The 17,876-nt window shown below is 41.4% G+C and overlaps 1 protein-coding gene across 1 annotated transcript in view; it reads right to left on the minus strand.

Moving 5' to 3' along the window:
- Positions 1 to 15,669, minus strand: part of TRUB1 (TruB pseudouridine synthase family member 1) — a 394,215-nt gene extending 378,546 nt beyond the window's left edge. Inside the window, exon 1 of the mRNA XM_044055897.1 lies at positions 15,475 to 15,669. Coding sequence (XP_043911832.1) covers positions 15,475 to 15,598 — 124 coding nt within the window. The 5' untranslated portion in view covers positions 15,599 to 15,669. The remainder of the gene's footprint in view (positions 1 to 15,474) is intronic.
- Between the last annotated feature and the right edge of the window lie 2,207 nt (positions 15,670 to 17,876).

The following is a 17,876-nucleotide window of genomic DNA, read 5'->3' on the forward strand; positions in this document are numbered from 1 at the left end:
ATTTTAAGCATTTAAGACTGAGGCAAGGTAGCAGGTGCCTGAGAGTGGGTCGTCGGTTTCTTGGGTGTGGTTTGAACCCTGAGCCTAAGAAACTCAGGAGTTTTTGAAATAACAGTAGTCACAAAAGAAGATGTCAGTTTGTGTCGAGATTCAGTAGTGTGAAGGACTTCCTCAGAAGCTGGTGCCTGCTCAGCGGCTCCGGACTCATCCAAAGTTGAGTCGACCGCAGGATCCTCAGTCGAAGAAGAGTTTTGTGGCATACCGGACTCCGAAAGGGTCTCGATAGCGGCCTGCGAATCAAATGAAGCGGGCATCAGGGGCTGCGAAAGCACCTGAGTACCAAAGAACTGACGACTAGCTTAATGGAAGCGTTGTCAGTAAGTTTGGACCTGTGCGGTCTGTCTCTGTCTTTATCTTTACGTTTTTTCGGAAGATCTGCTGTCAGATGGCTTACCAAAGCCATATCGGAATTCGGGGACTATAAGCGAAAATATCTGGCTACAATAAGGGCCCGATGACAGATAGCTCTGGCGTTGAACAAAGCACAGAAGCGACAACGGGGGACTTTGTGGTCTGGGCCTAAACAAGTGATGCAGTAAGAGTGGAAGTCTCGGTGTGGTATTTGCTTTCCACAGGCGAGACAATTAACTTTTTCTGACATCAGTTAATGCAAGGAAAAAAGGATCCTCAATGCGGTACTTAGCTTTAGAAGACTTCAACTTCAATTCGGAGATGAAAACTCAGGTAGCGGCCGACAGGCACTCGTGCAAACTGCTTCTGCTTCGGGCTCCATGGTAAAAAGACTGATGTAATGGCATCAGCTGCCTTACTTTATACTACCGACAACCTGACATCAGGCCTCAAGCGACAGCAACCACAGAAATACTCTCTGGTATTCGGGCTGGCCGAGGGCTACCCTGGCAGGGATCACCCAAATGTGATGACTGCAACAGTGAAACACAAAGAACATGTAATTTTCTCCTGCCAGAAGGGAACCAACGTCTGATAATTTAAGGACGTGTTTGACTTATTCGAACAATGTGCATTCTGTTTGTGATATTATTTGGAAGTATCGGTGATAATTGCATCTGATGAAAGATGTAAGGATGTATTTGGGGACGGGTCTTGATTTTCTTTAAGAATCATCACTCAATTAAATGAATGTTGTGCTATAAGCCTTTGACTGATGGCCGGAATAATGGTGTTGTCTCTGATCGAAAAGTTACTCTTCCTTGTGGGGGATGTAATGTTTGTGGATATAGGTTCATAGGTTGGTACTGAGCTATCTGCCCGAAGGCATATATCAGCCCAGCCACGTTGTGCGGTATTCACTGTCCCTTTAGTAGTTCCCTAGACCCTTGTACTAGCAGCTAGCACCCTTGGCCCCTATATAGTAGTGCAGTTGGTGTGATCCCCAGTGTGAACTTTCTGTTACCCATTCACTCATCAAGGTTCCTCTTGAAGAGTGATAGTGAGGGGCTCGGTCTTATGTAGATCGGGACCCTGTTCCATAGTAAGGGAAGTCTCTGCAAAGAGAATCTATCCCTCCAGCATGTTCTATTCATTGCTGTGTTGAGGTTTATATCCCTAGAGCGTGTAGCTCGAGTGGATTTGGTTTTGCTAAGATGGAGCATGTTCAACAATTCTGGGTTGGACATGGCTCTGTACGTTAGACAAAGATCGCCTCTGAGAAAGCGGTATGCAACAGAGAACAGTCTTAGCTTTTTCAATCGTGCTGCATAGGGCAACTGTTTGAGGCCAGTAATTCTCTTGGTTAGGTACCTCTGTGGTCTCTCCAGCTGCTGGAGATGTCTAGCCAGGTACATTCCAATTGGTACATTGTACTCAATAATGGGTCTGAGGAGGGAAGAGTAGAGGGGCACCATTACATCCTTAGATCTCGATGCGAACCCTTTCATGATCAGATGGGTCACATAGAAGGATTTTCTAACCACTTTGGCAACATGGTTATCAAAGGAAAGCTGGCTATTTGGCTATATATTAAGGAAGAGGACAGTTTTATTCATCCTGACACTTGACAGTTGCTTAAATTTGACTTTTATGCAGACTGCAGCTCTCAGAATATTGTATATCTTGCCATTTGTGAAATCTGTAATAGCTATTATGTAGGGAAGATCAACCACTGTCTTAGAGATGGGGTTAGGGAGCACTTGAACTTCTTCCCCCACTTGAACTTCTTCCACCTTGCCTCACTCTCTTTCAGCTAGGCCTCCCTTTTCTTTTCTACCTCATCTCCATATTCAACTCTAATATTTCTTCCTGATCCACTGCTCTCCCCCCTTTCAAACAGCTAGTTTTCCCCTTCATTCCTCCTTCACCACTAGCTTCCCTCCAATCTCCGCCTCGGCTACTCCTCAAGTTCTTTATTCCTCCTAGTGCACTTTAAAATTTACAAGTAAAAGGATTAAAACAAATTTGAGACTGGAGAGTTCAGCAGGACAGTCATTGTATTAATGTAAAATACTCAAGATTTACTAAAATGTATTTTCTTTGTTTTTGTAACACTTCAGTTACTCTGTATAAAGTTCAATTACACTTTTCCTTAAGTTTTTGTATTTATCACTGTATTGCTAAATTTTGTAATGGAGCTTTTCTCCTCAGGTCTCTGCTGAAAAAGGGCATCTTGCGTCAGACCAACCCAGTTAACAAACGTCAAATAAATAAATCTATATAGCACTAGTAAAGATGATGTTAGGAATGCCTTACGTAAACATGTGGTAAATGTTGGTGGTTTACATGCTTTTAAATTTTTGGTGCTTGACCAGGGGTGGGGATATTGTTACGACTCGAAGAGAGAGCCTTGAGACTAAATGGATTTTGTTGCTTCATGCAACAAGAGGTAAATGGTTGAATGACTGTATCCCTTTAAGATCCACTCTGAAGTCACGTGGTCTTAGGCATTAGTTTTTGAATGTATTTAAGTGTGAGTTGAAGTTTTGTATGTAGATCTGATGAAGCACCTTGTTTTGGTGCAAAAGCACTAATCACATTTATTTTATTTTGTCTCTCTTTACTGTTTACCTTGTTTTATTAAAGTTTTTTGCTGCCTTCTGCTCGGCTGGCTCATCCTTCAAATATAAAGTTGCTGAGAATGTAGAAAGGAGAAAATGTAAAATATATTGGCTCACTGCTAAACCACACCAAGGCATTTTCTTTATATTTTGAGCTACTTTAAAACAATGTTAAAACCACGTTTGAGTTTGTTGATGAAAAAGTACAGTTTTGTACCTACCATAAATGTAGATGTTCGAGGATCTCCATTGCTGCAGTCCTGACTAATGGGTACTCCGCTGCCCTCCATCGGCCCGAATACCAAAGGGCTAGATCTGGCGCCGGTCATGGCGCCCGAGACTGACGTGGTGTCAGTATAAATGCGCATGACCGACGCCATAACTTTAGTCTTTCTTGCCTCAGATGTCAGAATGCAAAAATAAAACACCACCCAAAAACCCCAATCTAAAAAGAAAAAGGGGGAAGGAGGGAGGATTGGACTGCAGCAATGGAGATCCTCGAACATCTACATTTATGGTAGGTACAAAACTGTACTATGTCTGCTGCCTCCCATTGCTGCAGTCCTGACTAATGGGTAGAATCCCAGAGCCACGGAAAAACAAAAAGGGGGTCGGACAACTAAGTAGCCTGAGGAGCTGCAGACATGCCCTGTAAGACTGCAGTGGCAAACCCAGCCCTAGACGTAGAATAAAGAGGCAAATGATAATGCTTCGTAAAGGTATGTACAGAACTCCAGGTAGCTGCCTCTAGAATGTCTTTAGTAGCTACCCCTCTTAAAAGAGCAGTAGATGTGGCCGTAGCCCTAGTAGAATGAGGCCTGATCCCAAGTGGAACCTCTTTACCATGATGAGAATAACAAAAAGCAATACAATGGCCAATCCACTTGAAATAGTTTGTTTCGAGACAGCCTTTCCACGGAAGTCACAGCAAACGAAACAAACAACTGATGAGAACTTCTGAACTCTTTGGTTCTGAACAAATAATATCGTAACTGCCTATGTACATCCAAAGAATGCAAAACTTTTTCCCTTCAGTTTGGGGGTCAGCATAAAAAGTAGGCAAATGTATAGACTGGTTCAATGCCACATTAGAAACCACTTTAGGCAGAAAAGTAGGATTAGTGCGTAAGGAAACTCTGTCCCTGTGAAAAATCAGAAAAGGTTCCACTGCCATGAGAGCCTGTAATTCAGATACCCTTCTAGCAGAAGTAACAGCCAACAAAAAAGTAGTCTTCCAAGACAACAACTTCAAGTCAGTCGTAGCTGCAGGTTCAAAAGGAGGCAGAGTCAGCTTCTCCAAAACAAAATTAAGATCCCAAGCAGGAATAGGAGCCCTCCGTGGGGGTCTTATATTCTTTGCCCCTCTCAGAAATTGTTTAAGCAATGGATGTGAAAATAAAGGAGGGTCACCAGCATAGTGAGCAGAAATAGCTGCAGCATGCACTTTAATAGAAGAGAAAGACAAACCCTTGTCCAATAACATAGTCAAATATTGCAATGTACAACTCAAATCAGGCAATGTGACCTCAAAGCCTTTAGCTGAACTCCAAAGAAAAAATCTCTTCCATTTATCAGCATAAACTTTTCGAGTACTAGGACGCCTGGCTTCCAAAAGAACATCCAAAACTTGTTGAGGGAGCTGAAGGCCCTCATTCTCTAAAACTGAATGTGCCAGGCTGTCAGGTGCAGGGATCGCACCCGGACATTGAGAAAATGATTGTCTTCTTGGGACAATAAGTGAGGAATCTGTGGAAATGGCCAAGGGGCTCCAATTAAACTCCTCAACAGAGGGTACCAATGCTGACGAGGCCAATCCGGTGCTATAAGGATCATGCACGGTTTGTCCCTCCTGACTTTCAACAGGACTTTTGGAAGAAGAGGCAGAGGAGGAAAGGCATACACGTGAAGGTTGCTCCAACTGAAGGATAGTGCATCTATTTTCCAGGCTTTGGATGAAACAGCCTTGTGCAAAACAGAGGTAGTTGGAAATTCAGAGGAGAAGCGAACAGATCTATGTCTGGAGTTCCCCAAGCCATAGTCAACTGACGAAACACCTGAGGATCCAACTTCCATTCGTGAGGATCCACCATTTGTCTGCTCAGAACATCTGCTAACGAATTTTGTTCCCCTGGCAGAAACTGTGCTCAAAGAGTGATGTGCAGATCCAAAGCAGTTTCCCATAACAGCATTGCTTGTCTGCAAAGAGGGTAAGAATGAGTTCCCCCCTGCTTGTTGATGTACCACATGACAGTTGTGTTGTCTGTTCGAACCAACACCAGTCCCGGGCGAAGCAGATCCTTGAATGCTTTTAAGGCAAATTGAACTGCCAGCATCTCCTTCATATTGATATGCAAGTGAAGCAACTCCGGGGGCCAAAGGTCTTGAATCCATTTTCCTTTGAAATGAGCACCCCAGGCTGACTCCGAGGCGTCTGTCGTTAATATCTGACTTGCCTCTGGTTGGGTCACAGAGAGTCCCTTGTTTAGGTGACATTCCTGAGCCCACCACACAAATTCCTTCTGGATGCAAGGAAGAATCCAAATGACAGTGTCCAAATCGTGGCTGTGTTGAGTCCAAACGCTTTTGAGATACCATTGTAGCTTCCGCATATGCAGTTTGGCATTGGGAAGTACTAGAATGCAAGATGCCATGAACCCCAAGGCTTGAAGGACTGTCCTTGCAGTCAGCCTGGACAGGACTGATAGCTGTAGGAAGTACTGGTGAAGATTTCTTTGTTTGTCCGGGGTAAGAAATGCCATCTGAGTCGCTGTATTCAGACTCACACCTAGAAAACACATCTCTCGTGAGGGTACTAGACTGGACTTTATTTCGCTCACAGAATACCCCAGGCATCTGATCACTGTCATCACACACTGCAGCTGTCCACGTAGGTCGTGCTTGTCTTGAGCCAGTATCAAACAATCGTCCAGATAGGGATAAATCTGAATTCCCGTAGTCTGAGAAAAGCTATTACTGGAGCCAGGACTTTGTGAATACCCTGGGCGCAGTAGATAAGCCAAAGGGCAAGGCAGAGAACTGATAATGCAAATTCCCAGTCCGAAACCTCAGGAATTTCCTGCAACTGGGCCTGATAGGAATGTGAAGATAGGCCTCCTTGAGATCCAAAGTCACCATCCAGTGATCCCTGCCCAGCATAGGCAACAGCTGTTGCAGTGTTAACATCTTGAATTTGGAATTTCTAGAAAGGTGTTTAGAATGGATAAATCCAGAATGGGCCTCCAAGTATTTCCTTTCTTTGGCACTAAGAAAAGACGGAATAAAACCCTGTGCCCCTTTCCTGAAGGAACTTCCTGTATTGCTCCCAACCGAGCAGAGAAGAAATCTGTGCCTGTGCTTCCAATTTTGCTGATGAGGCACATCCGCATACCGCTGAAAGGCGGAAAGTGTGAAAATAAAATTTGTAGCCTCGAGTTACAATGTCCAACACCCATTTGTCCTGGGTAACCAAATGCCAATTTCCGCTGAAAAGTCCCAGTTTTCGCCCAGAGGAGCTGCCAGCAAAGCAGAGTCCGCAGCCGAAGACACAGGTCATTGGGTCTGCTTCGAAAGGACTGACCCTGCCCTCCCCAGCAGAAGGGGTAGAGGAACTCAAAGACCTAGAAGTAACAGGGCCCTGAAAGGAAGCCCTACCTCTACTACGCCTCGACTTGCCTCTAGAACGAAAATCCAAGAGGGAAAAGACCATCCCTTAGCAGGCCAATTCCTATTGAATTTAGGAGGCTGAACCTGTAAAAATTCCTTCACTGTCTGCATAGATTTAGCTTTTTCCTCCATTCTTTTCAAAACTAATTCCACAGGAGGGCCAAAAAGAACATCAGACTGCAAAGGAGCATCCATAATACGAGCTTTAACATGCTCCGACAAGGACTGATCTTTAAGCCAGGCATGTCTGCGAACAACAGAACTAGTAGCAGCCACCCTGGAAGAAGCTTGTAAAGCATCAAAACCACACTGCAGAGAATGCTTCCCAACCTGGTCCGAAGCATGCACTAAATCCTGAAGCTCCTTACAGTCAATACCTTCAGCTAAAGCATCCACTTTACATTTCAATTGACTTAACAAAAAAGTCTGATACTTGAGCACATGACACTGACAATACAAAGCCCTCATAGCCAAAGTAGAAGAGGTATACAGTTTTTACCCCACCTATCCAGGGCCCTAGCATCTTTGTCCAGAGGAACTGGATTCTTAACCACAGAGGCCTTAACGCCCTTGGGGCCTTGAGAAACAGTTTCAGGATCAGCCCTAGGGCTCTTAAACAAGTACTTGTGAGCTTCCGGAACCCTGTAGTATCTATCTGGTTTAACAGGGGCAGGAGGCAGAGAATCGGTTAAGGGCAGCCTCAGAAAACACATCCTGAACAACATCCAGTACAGGAGGAATAGCCAAGGGCCTGTGCTGAGGCAAAAACAAAAATTCTCTCAGCCTTTACGAGAATCAGAATAATCCTGGCCCTCCCATTTGAAATGTACCCTCATGGAATGCAAAGTTTCAGAGAAAGAAAAATCTTCTGGAGGGGACGAGAGGAGAAGCATCCTCAGCCTCCGAATCAGAATAGGGAGGAAATCCTGAAGGCTTTCCACAGAGGAATCAGACTCAATGGAAGACTGAACCAAACCCTCCAACTCTGTCTCTACCCTGGGCCTCTTCTGAGGGGAGGCATGGAACCCCTAATTAAAGAAATCAATTCTTCAGTCATCTTCAGCATGTGCTTCCTAGGAGCTGGACCCTGGGAAAAGCACCAGGGGCAGATTTGGACTTAGAATGGCCTTTGCCTAGAGAAGGAGGAGGCTTAACCACCCTACGAGGGAGGAGCCACAGACAACAGAGGAGCACCCTCAACCTGGCCTAACAAAGGAGAAGCCACCCCCTGTAGTAACAAAGGCTCCCCTTGACACTCAGGCACACCGTCAGAAAGAGCCACTGAAGCAGCCAGTGGTTCAACAGGACCGTCGTCCGGAGCGGACGCCCCATCCTGCTTGGACCGCAAAGACTTTTCTTTGCGCTTCCTAGAAGAGCCAGTCGTCGGAGAATCCGACGGCATGTTGTAATTACAACGGTTACCAAACACCAGCCTAGCACAGTCCAACCGACGTCTAATAGTACGCTTATTAAAAGTAGCACAAAAGCGACACCCAACAACGTCGTGCTCAGGCCCTAAACAAGGAATGCAGAGTGAATGGTAATCCCTATGAGGAATCTGTTTCCCACAAGAAATACAGTTATTAACTTTTTCTGACATCCGACAATACTGAGACAAGAAAAAGACAAAAAATAAAATGTCCCCAATGGGGTACTTAGCCCAACTTGGTCTCCGGTCTGAAACTCGAAAACCGACAATTCCAGAACGCCGAACGGCACTTGCAAATTCTGCTTCTGCTCAGGACAATGCGGCAAGAAAGACTGAAGTTATGGCGTCGGTCATGCGCATTTATACTGACACCACGTCAGTCTCGGGCGCCATGACCGACGCCAGATCTAGCCCTTTGGTATTCGGGCCGATGGAGGGCAGCGGAGTACCCATTAGTCAGGACTGCAGCAATGGGAGACGACGAACATCAGTCTCTGCAGACAGAAAACTGTTCTAAATGACAGCTGTAAAATCACCACTGCGATTAGCATCACCTGATTTGGGTTCTACACAATTTTTGCTGTCATCTTCCAAAGTGCATTAATCATGCCCATATCCTTGCAAATATACATTCTACACAACCACATACAATAATCCAGACTAGAGCTCATCAAAATGTCTGCAGAGATTACCTTTTCTCTTTATTCCCTTCTTAAACATCCTAATAAGTCTTTTTTCCCTAACCAATCTCCTTACTACTTTCTCAAACTGCATTTTAACCTTCAAAAACACATACATTTTGAAATTTTAACTTCAAATTGTGTCTAATTGTCAACAATACCCATTTAATTACTTACTTTGGAAATATGCAGCTGTTTGGATTATGAGACTAAATAAAACAAAAAACAGAGGCAAGAAAAACTGGAAAACAGTTCTTTGGTATGGTAACGCTTTCATCAAGTTTAATAACTCAATGTCCTCGGTCTGAGGAAGCTGAGTTATTAAACTTGAAAGCGCTAACACACCAAAACTGTTTCCAGTTTTTCTTGCCTCTGTTTTTTTGTTTTATTTAGTAGTTTGTTTGGTATTTTTTAAGTTTGTTGGATTATGAGACTACCCTGAATTAGTTACTAATTTCTAACATGTCCACTAATGCCAACGTACTTCAGTACCTCATATAAAGCACTTCTAGGCTTTCAGTGTATACCACAGACACACTCTTGCTGCCTCATCTGAACTACCTCCATTCTTTTCATGTTGTCAAACAAAAATCAACTGTAAGAAATCAGCTATAATATTAATAAAACACATTTCAAACCAGAGCACCCTGAGACACCAACCAAAAACTGTAAAACAAAACAAACTAACCTGCAAATCTTCTGTATTCTGTTTTCCGATATATACACAACTCATACTTAATTGTGGTATTACCACTGTGGTTTAGTGAATTTCATTAATTTGCATCTGTTTACCCAAACTAATGGCTTACATACTGCAATGCTTCTATGCCGTTTATGTAATTACTTTTAATTTTATTTAAATGTATTTGTTTTTCTTTACCACAAAAATCTTAGTGCAATGCTCATTTTCAATGGAGGCTCAATGAGAAAAGCTCCAAGAAATAGTAGATGTACAGCATAGCAATGCTTAATCTCTAAAGAAAGGGGTACAAAAATATTGAAATTCCTTACAACTGAACAAACAGAAAATATAAAAGACAGAAACTATATTCATTTCTAGGAAGTATCATTAGTGCACTGTGGAAAAATACTGAAGTCAACATATTTTGTATTCTGTATTTAAAAGGTTAAGCAGAAAAATGTTCACTGCGTGCAAACTGAAATGTTCTGGAAAATGTTGATCACTGAGGAATGCAGGAGTTAATCTTAAACTGCTGATAAAGTTAATGGTGCAAGAATAACTGTGGTACTGGCTGGTAAAAACAAGTAATCAAACTATCAATTTTAATGAATGTTCTGTGTGCTACGTGTATGTACGTGCAGGAGGGTCTATATAAGGAGAACTCAAAGTACAAGTAGCCAGACTGCTGGCATATTACTATCATGTAGCAGATCTCCATGCATGTAAAAATAAAGCTGTTTTACTTGCTTACAAGAACTTGGTGTGATTCTTCCAGAATATGTTAGAAGAGTAAAATCTTTCGACATAACTGGCGCCCAACGTTAGGGCGGCCCCTGCACGGCGCGAATCGAACAAAGAGAGGCTGAAAACCTGCGCAGGTGGAGAGAGATCAGGCTCTCCTCGAATGAAAGACCTCCAACTGAAACAGGTTGAAATTAGAGGCCAGTCACTCTTTCCAGATTCAATCCGTGAGGTGGCAGCTAAACAGGGCGAGGAATCACAAAGGTAAGCAAAAGAAAAGCTATTTTTGTTGTTTCTGATTGGAATTTTTGTCTAAATTTTAAGGGACTAGTCAAGGGAGAAATTGAATTTTCTCAAAGTATAAGGGTATATGTGAATAGATTCCATATACAAGAGATCTCAGGAACAGGAATAGTTTCTCGTAAGAGAAATGGGAACAGGAACCAGTTAGCCAAAGGCGTGACAAAACTGAAGATGAAAAGTTTATGTTTGATTTACACCCAAAGAATGTAAAGTATTTAGATAAATGGAAAAAGGAACATGGGTTTAGTGGATGTTTAAATAAGTCAGAATGTCAAAATCTAGTAAGATTACTGCAAACAGGCAGGAAATAAGACAAGGAAGCAAAAGGTAGGGATTCCCCAGGCACAGAAATGGCTGGAGGAAGCAAATAAAAAACATAAGGAACAAAATTTGAAAAAGGGTGTGGTAATTCAAGTGAAAAAGATGTGTACTTTGTTCAAAAGGAAGATAATGAAACTTCCATAGTCAGTCGTAGTCACCAGAATCCCTCGGCCCCTCCCATCCAGTATCCAGACCCTGCACAGGTTATTGAGGTGCCCCGACCAGGACCCACCGCAATACCAGGCTTCGTGAGTGTCCCCCACGCCACGTATTATATTACAGAGAGAGCCTGCCAACACTCTTGACTTACGAGCGGAAGTATTAGGAGAGAAGGGACTGGAAAATTAAGGAGAAGGTAGATCAGGAAGGAGAGGAATACCCACTGATAGAAGTGGCAAATCCTCAAGCAGCGCAAAAGGCGAGGGTCCTACCATATTGGTCTACCGACCGTGGACCCGTAATGATATCCAAAGCGGTAGAGGGATTCCCCATCCAAAAGTAGATATGCGTAAATTCCATACAGACGAGGGGGCATGAGAATGAGTTATAGATTAAACGCTGTAGAATTTGAACAAGTAATAAGGCAAATCCTAGGACCTGATTGGCACCTTATTTATGGAACTTGGGACCCCTGCTACCAGAGGAAGGGGAGCCTTGCCGTTTAACTCGAAGTGTGTAGAACCAGAATAAAGACTCTCCTAGATAAAATAGAAGAACATTGGAAGCCCAAAGCAGATTGGACTTGCATTAATCAATGCGTTCAATCAGATGACGAAACCGTAGACAATTATCTACATCGTCTCACACAATGTTTTGATGCTCATAGTGGGTTGATTAAGGCAGAAAATCAGGCAAATGACTCGCCCTATGAACAGCAACTGAAAAATGCATTCCTAAAGGGCTGCAAGACAGCCATTGGTAACTTTATACAAAAGCATATGATCACACACAGGACAGCGTCTACAGCCCCTTATGGATTATGCTAGACATGCTGAGAAATACCTGAAGGAAAAAAAAATAAAAAGCCCAGACTTTTACAGTTAGTGAAAATGGAACTTTAATGTTAGTTCAAGGTTCCGCAAATCGGAAGAGGGCGTGGCAGGGGAAGAGGACGAGGACGGGAGGCATAAGTCATTCTGAGGATTTGAGGGTAGGCAAAAGAGGGGAGTGTTTTAAGTGCGGTAAGAAAGGACATTTCGCCAGAGATTGCAGAGGACCGGAGAAACCGATGGTTGCTTCCGGTGGTACCGCATGACTATATGATGGTCAAAAGACGTAGATGGAGGGTATGAGGAAGAAGAAGAAAGTGAAAATGGGGAAGTAGGTATAAGTGAAGACGATGGGTGGGGACAGGAAATGGCAAAAAATGAGAAATATCAAATGGTAAATCTAACAGCACTAGCATCAACTATGCAATTGGAATCCCAACCAGTGATCACATTGCAAGTTGAGGGCCGAGACATAGAATTTCTTTGTGACTCAGGGGCTTCTCGAACGTTAGTCAGAAGTACTGCCATATCATCCGATGTTACCTCGGATGAATATGTGCTTGTAAAAGCAGCAAATGGTCGTATTTACAAAGAGCCAATGTAATTTGACAATAGTTCATAATTGTACCCTAGAAGGGCAGTGTGAGACTAAGTTTGGAGCTATAAAAAAAGACATCAATGTAAATGATATTAGTTTTGTTGAAAAAATGCTGTATGTATATGGCCTGTTATTTAAGGGGCTAAAGCCAAATGGGAGTTATAAATTTGCAACCAATATTACCATCAAAACAAATGATTGTTATTTTATTTGTGGTAGGAAAGCATATAAATGGTTACCATATGGCTGGTCAGGAAGTTGTTTTTTGGGATATCTGATACCAGCTATCAGGCACGCAAATGCGTTGCCTCAAGGTAAAATACGAAATGCACGTTCTCTTAATAAACCTATTAATCCCGTTGGTAACATTGATGCGTCATGGATTTATCACCATGACTTGGCACACGTCAGCAGCAAAGGACTCTCACATATGGACCTAGGCGATGATGTAATTGCTTGGGCTGGTATTTTGCCAGCATATGGGACAGTAAAATCCATCTGGAAACTGAAAAAACTGTCAAAACTGTTAGAGACTCTGAGTAATGCGACATTTTCAGCGCTAAAATTGGTGACGGACGAATTAACGGCGATGAGAACAGTAGTGTTGCAGAACCGTATGGCCGATTTCACCCTAGCGGCGAAGGAGGTACTTGCGCTCTGATACACGAGGAGTGCTGCTCGTTCATCCCTGATAACGAGCACGCGATTCAGAGCCATCTTGAAATAATTCAACAAGTTTCTGAACTGACTAAACCTGGTCCAAACCCCTTGACTGACTTTTCCAAAATCTGTTTGGAAACTGGGGTTCTGTGTTGATGAACATTTTAATTGCTGTATGTGTTGGTGCAATCATATTTTTGCTGCTTGGCTGCTGTTGCATACCATGTATCAAAATGATAATATCAAGGTTATCTCTGCCAATGCTACAAAAGCATATTTCTCTGATTATAAAAGGTATACAACGATCTGGGATTGTGTAAAATAAACAGTATACAAAATGTTGTAAGGGGAAATGTGGAAAAATACTGAAGTCAACATATTTTGTATTCTGTATTTAAAGGGTTAAGCAGAAAAATGTTCACTGCGTGCAAACTGAAATGTTCTGGAAAATGTTGATCACTGAGGAATGCAGGAGTTAATCTTAAACTGCTGATAAAGTTAATGGTGCAAGAATAACTGTGGTACTGGCTGGTAAAAACAAGTAATCAAACTATCAATTTTAATGAATGTTCTGTGTGCTACGTGTATGTACGTGCAGGAGGGTCTATATAAGGAGAACTCAAAGTACAAGTAGCCAGACTGCTGGCATATTACTATCATACAGTTCTTTGGTATGTTAACGCTTTCATCAAGTTTAATAACTCAATGTCCTCGGTCTGAGGAAGCTGAGTTATTAAACTTGAAAGCGCTAACATACCAAAACTGTTTCCAGTTTTTCTTGCCTTTTTTTTTTGTTTTATTTAGTAGTTTGTTTGGTATTTTTTAAGTTTGTTGGATTATCAGACTACCCTGAATTAGTTACTAATTTCTAACATGTCCACTAATGCCAACGTACTTCAGTACCTCATATAAAGCACTTCTAGGCTTTCAGTGTATACCACAGACACACTCTTGCTGCCTCATCTGAACTACCTCCATTCTTTTCATGTCGTCAAAAAAAATCAACTGTAAGAAATCAGCTATAATATTAATAAAACATATTTCAAACCAGGAGCACCCTGAGACAGCAATCAAAAACTGTAAAACAAAACAAACTAACCTGCAAATCTTCTGTATTCTGTTTTCCGATATATACACAACTCATACTTAATTGTGGGATTACCACTGTGGTTTAGTGAATTTCATTAATTTGCATCTGTTTACCCAAACTAATGGCTTACATACTACAATGCTTCTATGCTGCTTATGTAATTACTTTTAATTTTATTTAAATGTATTTGTTTTTCTTTACCACAAAAATCTTAGTGCAATGCTCATTTTCAATGGAGGCTCAATGAGAAAAGCTCCAAGAAATAGTAGATGTACAGCATAGCAATGCTTAATCTCTAAAGAAAGGGGTACAAAAATATTGAAATTCCTTACAACTGAACAAACAGAAAATATAAAAGACAGAAACTATATTCATTTCTAGGAAGTATCATTAGTGCACATTACAGAACATAAGAACTAAAAATTATCAGTATAAATATAACATCACTAAGCAGTAGAGAGGATCAATATTTGATAGTTAAAGTAATGTGATATGTATCTCTATTCATGCTGATTTTTAATCAGATAAAATGCAGCGTCTCTGTTTCACTAAACAGATCAATAAACGATTTACATAAATAATATCTATTGCTGTAATATTCAAAAACAATACGATTTTAATGTCTTTTCCTTCTTTTCCCCAAGAAGACCATTAAGAAAACTCGCCTCAAATTTCTGAGGATTTTAAAGACAGACCTGGAGTAGGGACTGGGAGGCAGTTCAAACAGAAAGGCAAAAAACAGGGGTGCATATGAGAAAAAATACAATGCATAGCATATCGAAACTCCATCATTTCCATTTATGTGTGTCTAATATCTATCCAAAAAAGGTCAAATTACAATCCACCATTACCCACTGAATAACGACAATCATAAAAGCTTCCAACTCATTACTCATCACCTTAGAAATCATGTGCCAGACGGAGAAATTGCATAAAACTGAAAGAAACAAAAACGTATCAATTATGTTTACGTCAAAAATACCCCTCTATGGAAAACATTTGGAGGTCCGGTTAATTTGGGGATGCTCTGAATCACAAAGTATATCAACAGAGACTGAGGGCATACAGCCCGCAGTAAATAGCTAAACATTATCGGCAGTTCACACCTTTAAGGGTGTACGGTAAAAACTGCCAGATATAACACACAAAACGTACCTTTGTTAGATGCATGTATTTATTTATTTTTTTAGCTACAGGGGATGGATGGACTTAGCCTGCCTCTCACCTTGCTCGATTATATTCTATGCTTCACCTGTCCAAGGTTTATACTATACCAATCTAAATACCTTCTAGCAGTCTACGTTTCAGCTTGTTAAGAACATCGGCAGAAGTTGGTCCTTTGGGTTTATATACTGCAAACAATCCACTAAGTGCTTGCAGTTTAGCAGCTTTACAACTGGGATTAGCCATGCTGGTTTGCACAAGAAGATCGCGCAGTGATGACGTCAAATAAACAAAGTCGCTCTGTACACCTCTGTGACCGTAGAGACAAATCTTTCATTTTTTCCTCCCCGTGTAACGTTGAGAGAAGTAAATATGTCTTAAACATTTTTGTTAAAGATTGAAATAAAACTGAGACGCAAAGGGCCAAATCCCCAAAATCAGGGACACTTTTAAAATATTGCCGTTATTAGGAATCGTTTTCTAAAGAATAAGTCATCTAAAACTCGTAATGTATGGTGTTATTTGTTATAATGTTTACTGATTTCCAACAACATTGCAAATTTCATGAAAGACATTTAAAAAAAGTGAAATTATGCATTACGATGTATGCGTAGCATAATGAAGATTTTGGCTTGCTCCAATCAACAACTACTGCAAACTGCATTTTCTATTGATATGTTGGTTCACTTTTAGATTGCCCCTACCCCCAGTTCGTACATGTGGGTATCAACTCTTCTTTTGTTAAAAGTTTATTTCCAATAAATTCTCATCCTCAAATGTAATTCACTGTTAATGACCCTTAGACTGCTCTGTTGCTAGATTTTTACTACTGTTGCGGAATTAAAATTTCAGTTGTAATTCACTGTTAATGACTCTTAGGCTGTACAATTGCTAAATGTTATTATTATTGTAGAATGTAGACATTTTTATTGTAAAATGCTGCATAAAGCTCTATGACTTATTTGCTTTGTATATTTATATTCTAATTGTTACTACAGCTTTTCTCTCCAGACCACCACTGAAAACGGGCTCTTTTTAGGCCCCGTGTACTTCCCCGGTCATCAAATTGAAACAAATAAATAAGTTAATATATTGAATTAAATTGCTTACAGCAGCAGTAAGGCAGTTATTTAATTAAATATAATAATCATCATCATATCTGTGTAGTTTTGCCTGCAAAGTGATAAGGTACAATTGCAAAAGTTCATGTAATGTGGCCAGGTGTTGCAGCTGTATAATAGCAAGGAAATGTGTGGATGACCAGCGTGCTCCTGCCTCAGTAATGCAAGACAAAGTCCTATTCTTGCTATGATATTAATATACTCTGTGACTTAGCTTGAACTTCATTTATCATGGTGCCTGAACCTATGTATGTATGTACAGCAGTAAAATTGATACTTGACGCATCAACATACAACACACCACCAAATAAGGTAATGCTGGAGTTTTTCTTCCAGGGGCCTCTGCTAAAAACGGGCTTTAGCTCAATCAGACTATCCCTATAAACTAGTGGAAACATAAGTAAATAAGTGCAGAACTATAGCAGCAAGATCAAAACAACTGACTCTGATGTTAACATTTTTGAAGGGATTTAGGAACATCCTTCCAAAAAGATAATATTTCAGGGACCTCATGAAAGAGAACTAGAGTTCATAAACTGAATCTGGTAAGGTATTAAGTTCCACAGGAGTGAAGCTAAATAAGCATAAGTGGCAAGTTTCAAGATGACACTAGCAAATCAAACTAAATAAATAAAACTGGAAGCCACAATTATGGTGGAAAGTACAGGTACTGGAATCATCACATAGCCTAGTATGAACCTATGAACCTATGAACCTATCTGCCCTGGGGCAATTATTAGCCTAGCCCGATTCTGTATGGCTTATGCCACCCCTTGATTTGAGTATACTGTTTCCTTTTTAAGGTTTAATTTACTGTGTCTCTGTCTAATAGTGACACGGGAGTAATCCCTGGGACAAACCTACGATCCCCCATCCACCTATCAAGATTCTTCTTGAAGAGATTCAGTGAGGTGCTCTGCCTCACATGAACTGGAGTTCTATTCCAGAGCGAAGGGAGCCTCTGGGTTATGAACCTGTCCCTCCAGCAAGTTCTATTTATTTCTGTGCTGAGGTTCAAGTCCCTCGAGCGTGTGGCTCTAAGGGATTTAGATTTACTGAGGTGGAGCATGTCCATTAATTCTGGATTTGACATAGCTTTGTATGTCAGGCATAGATCGCCTCGAAGTAGGCGGTATGCAACTGAGTACAGCTGGAGTTTTTTTTAACCGAGCAGCATATGGCATCTGTTTGAGACCCTTGATCCTCTTGGCGAGATAGTTTTGGGGTCTTTCTAATTGCTGCAGGTGTCGGGTAAGGTACATCCCAAAAGGGGCATTGTATTCTATGATGGGCCTGATGAGGGATGAATAAAGGGGCACGATTACCTCTCTTGATCTAGATGTGAAACCCTTCGTGATGAGGTGGGCTATGTAGAAGGTCTTTCTAACCACTTTGGCAATGTG

The sequence above is a fragment of the Protopterus annectens genome, chromosome 14.part0, assembly GCF_019279795.1.
Source record: "Protopterus annectens isolate FY-2018-M chromosome 14.part0, PAN1.0, whole genome shotgun sequence".
Taxonomy (NCBI): domain Eukaryota; kingdom Metazoa; phylum Chordata; order Ceratodontiformes; family Protopteridae; genus Protopterus; species Protopterus annectens.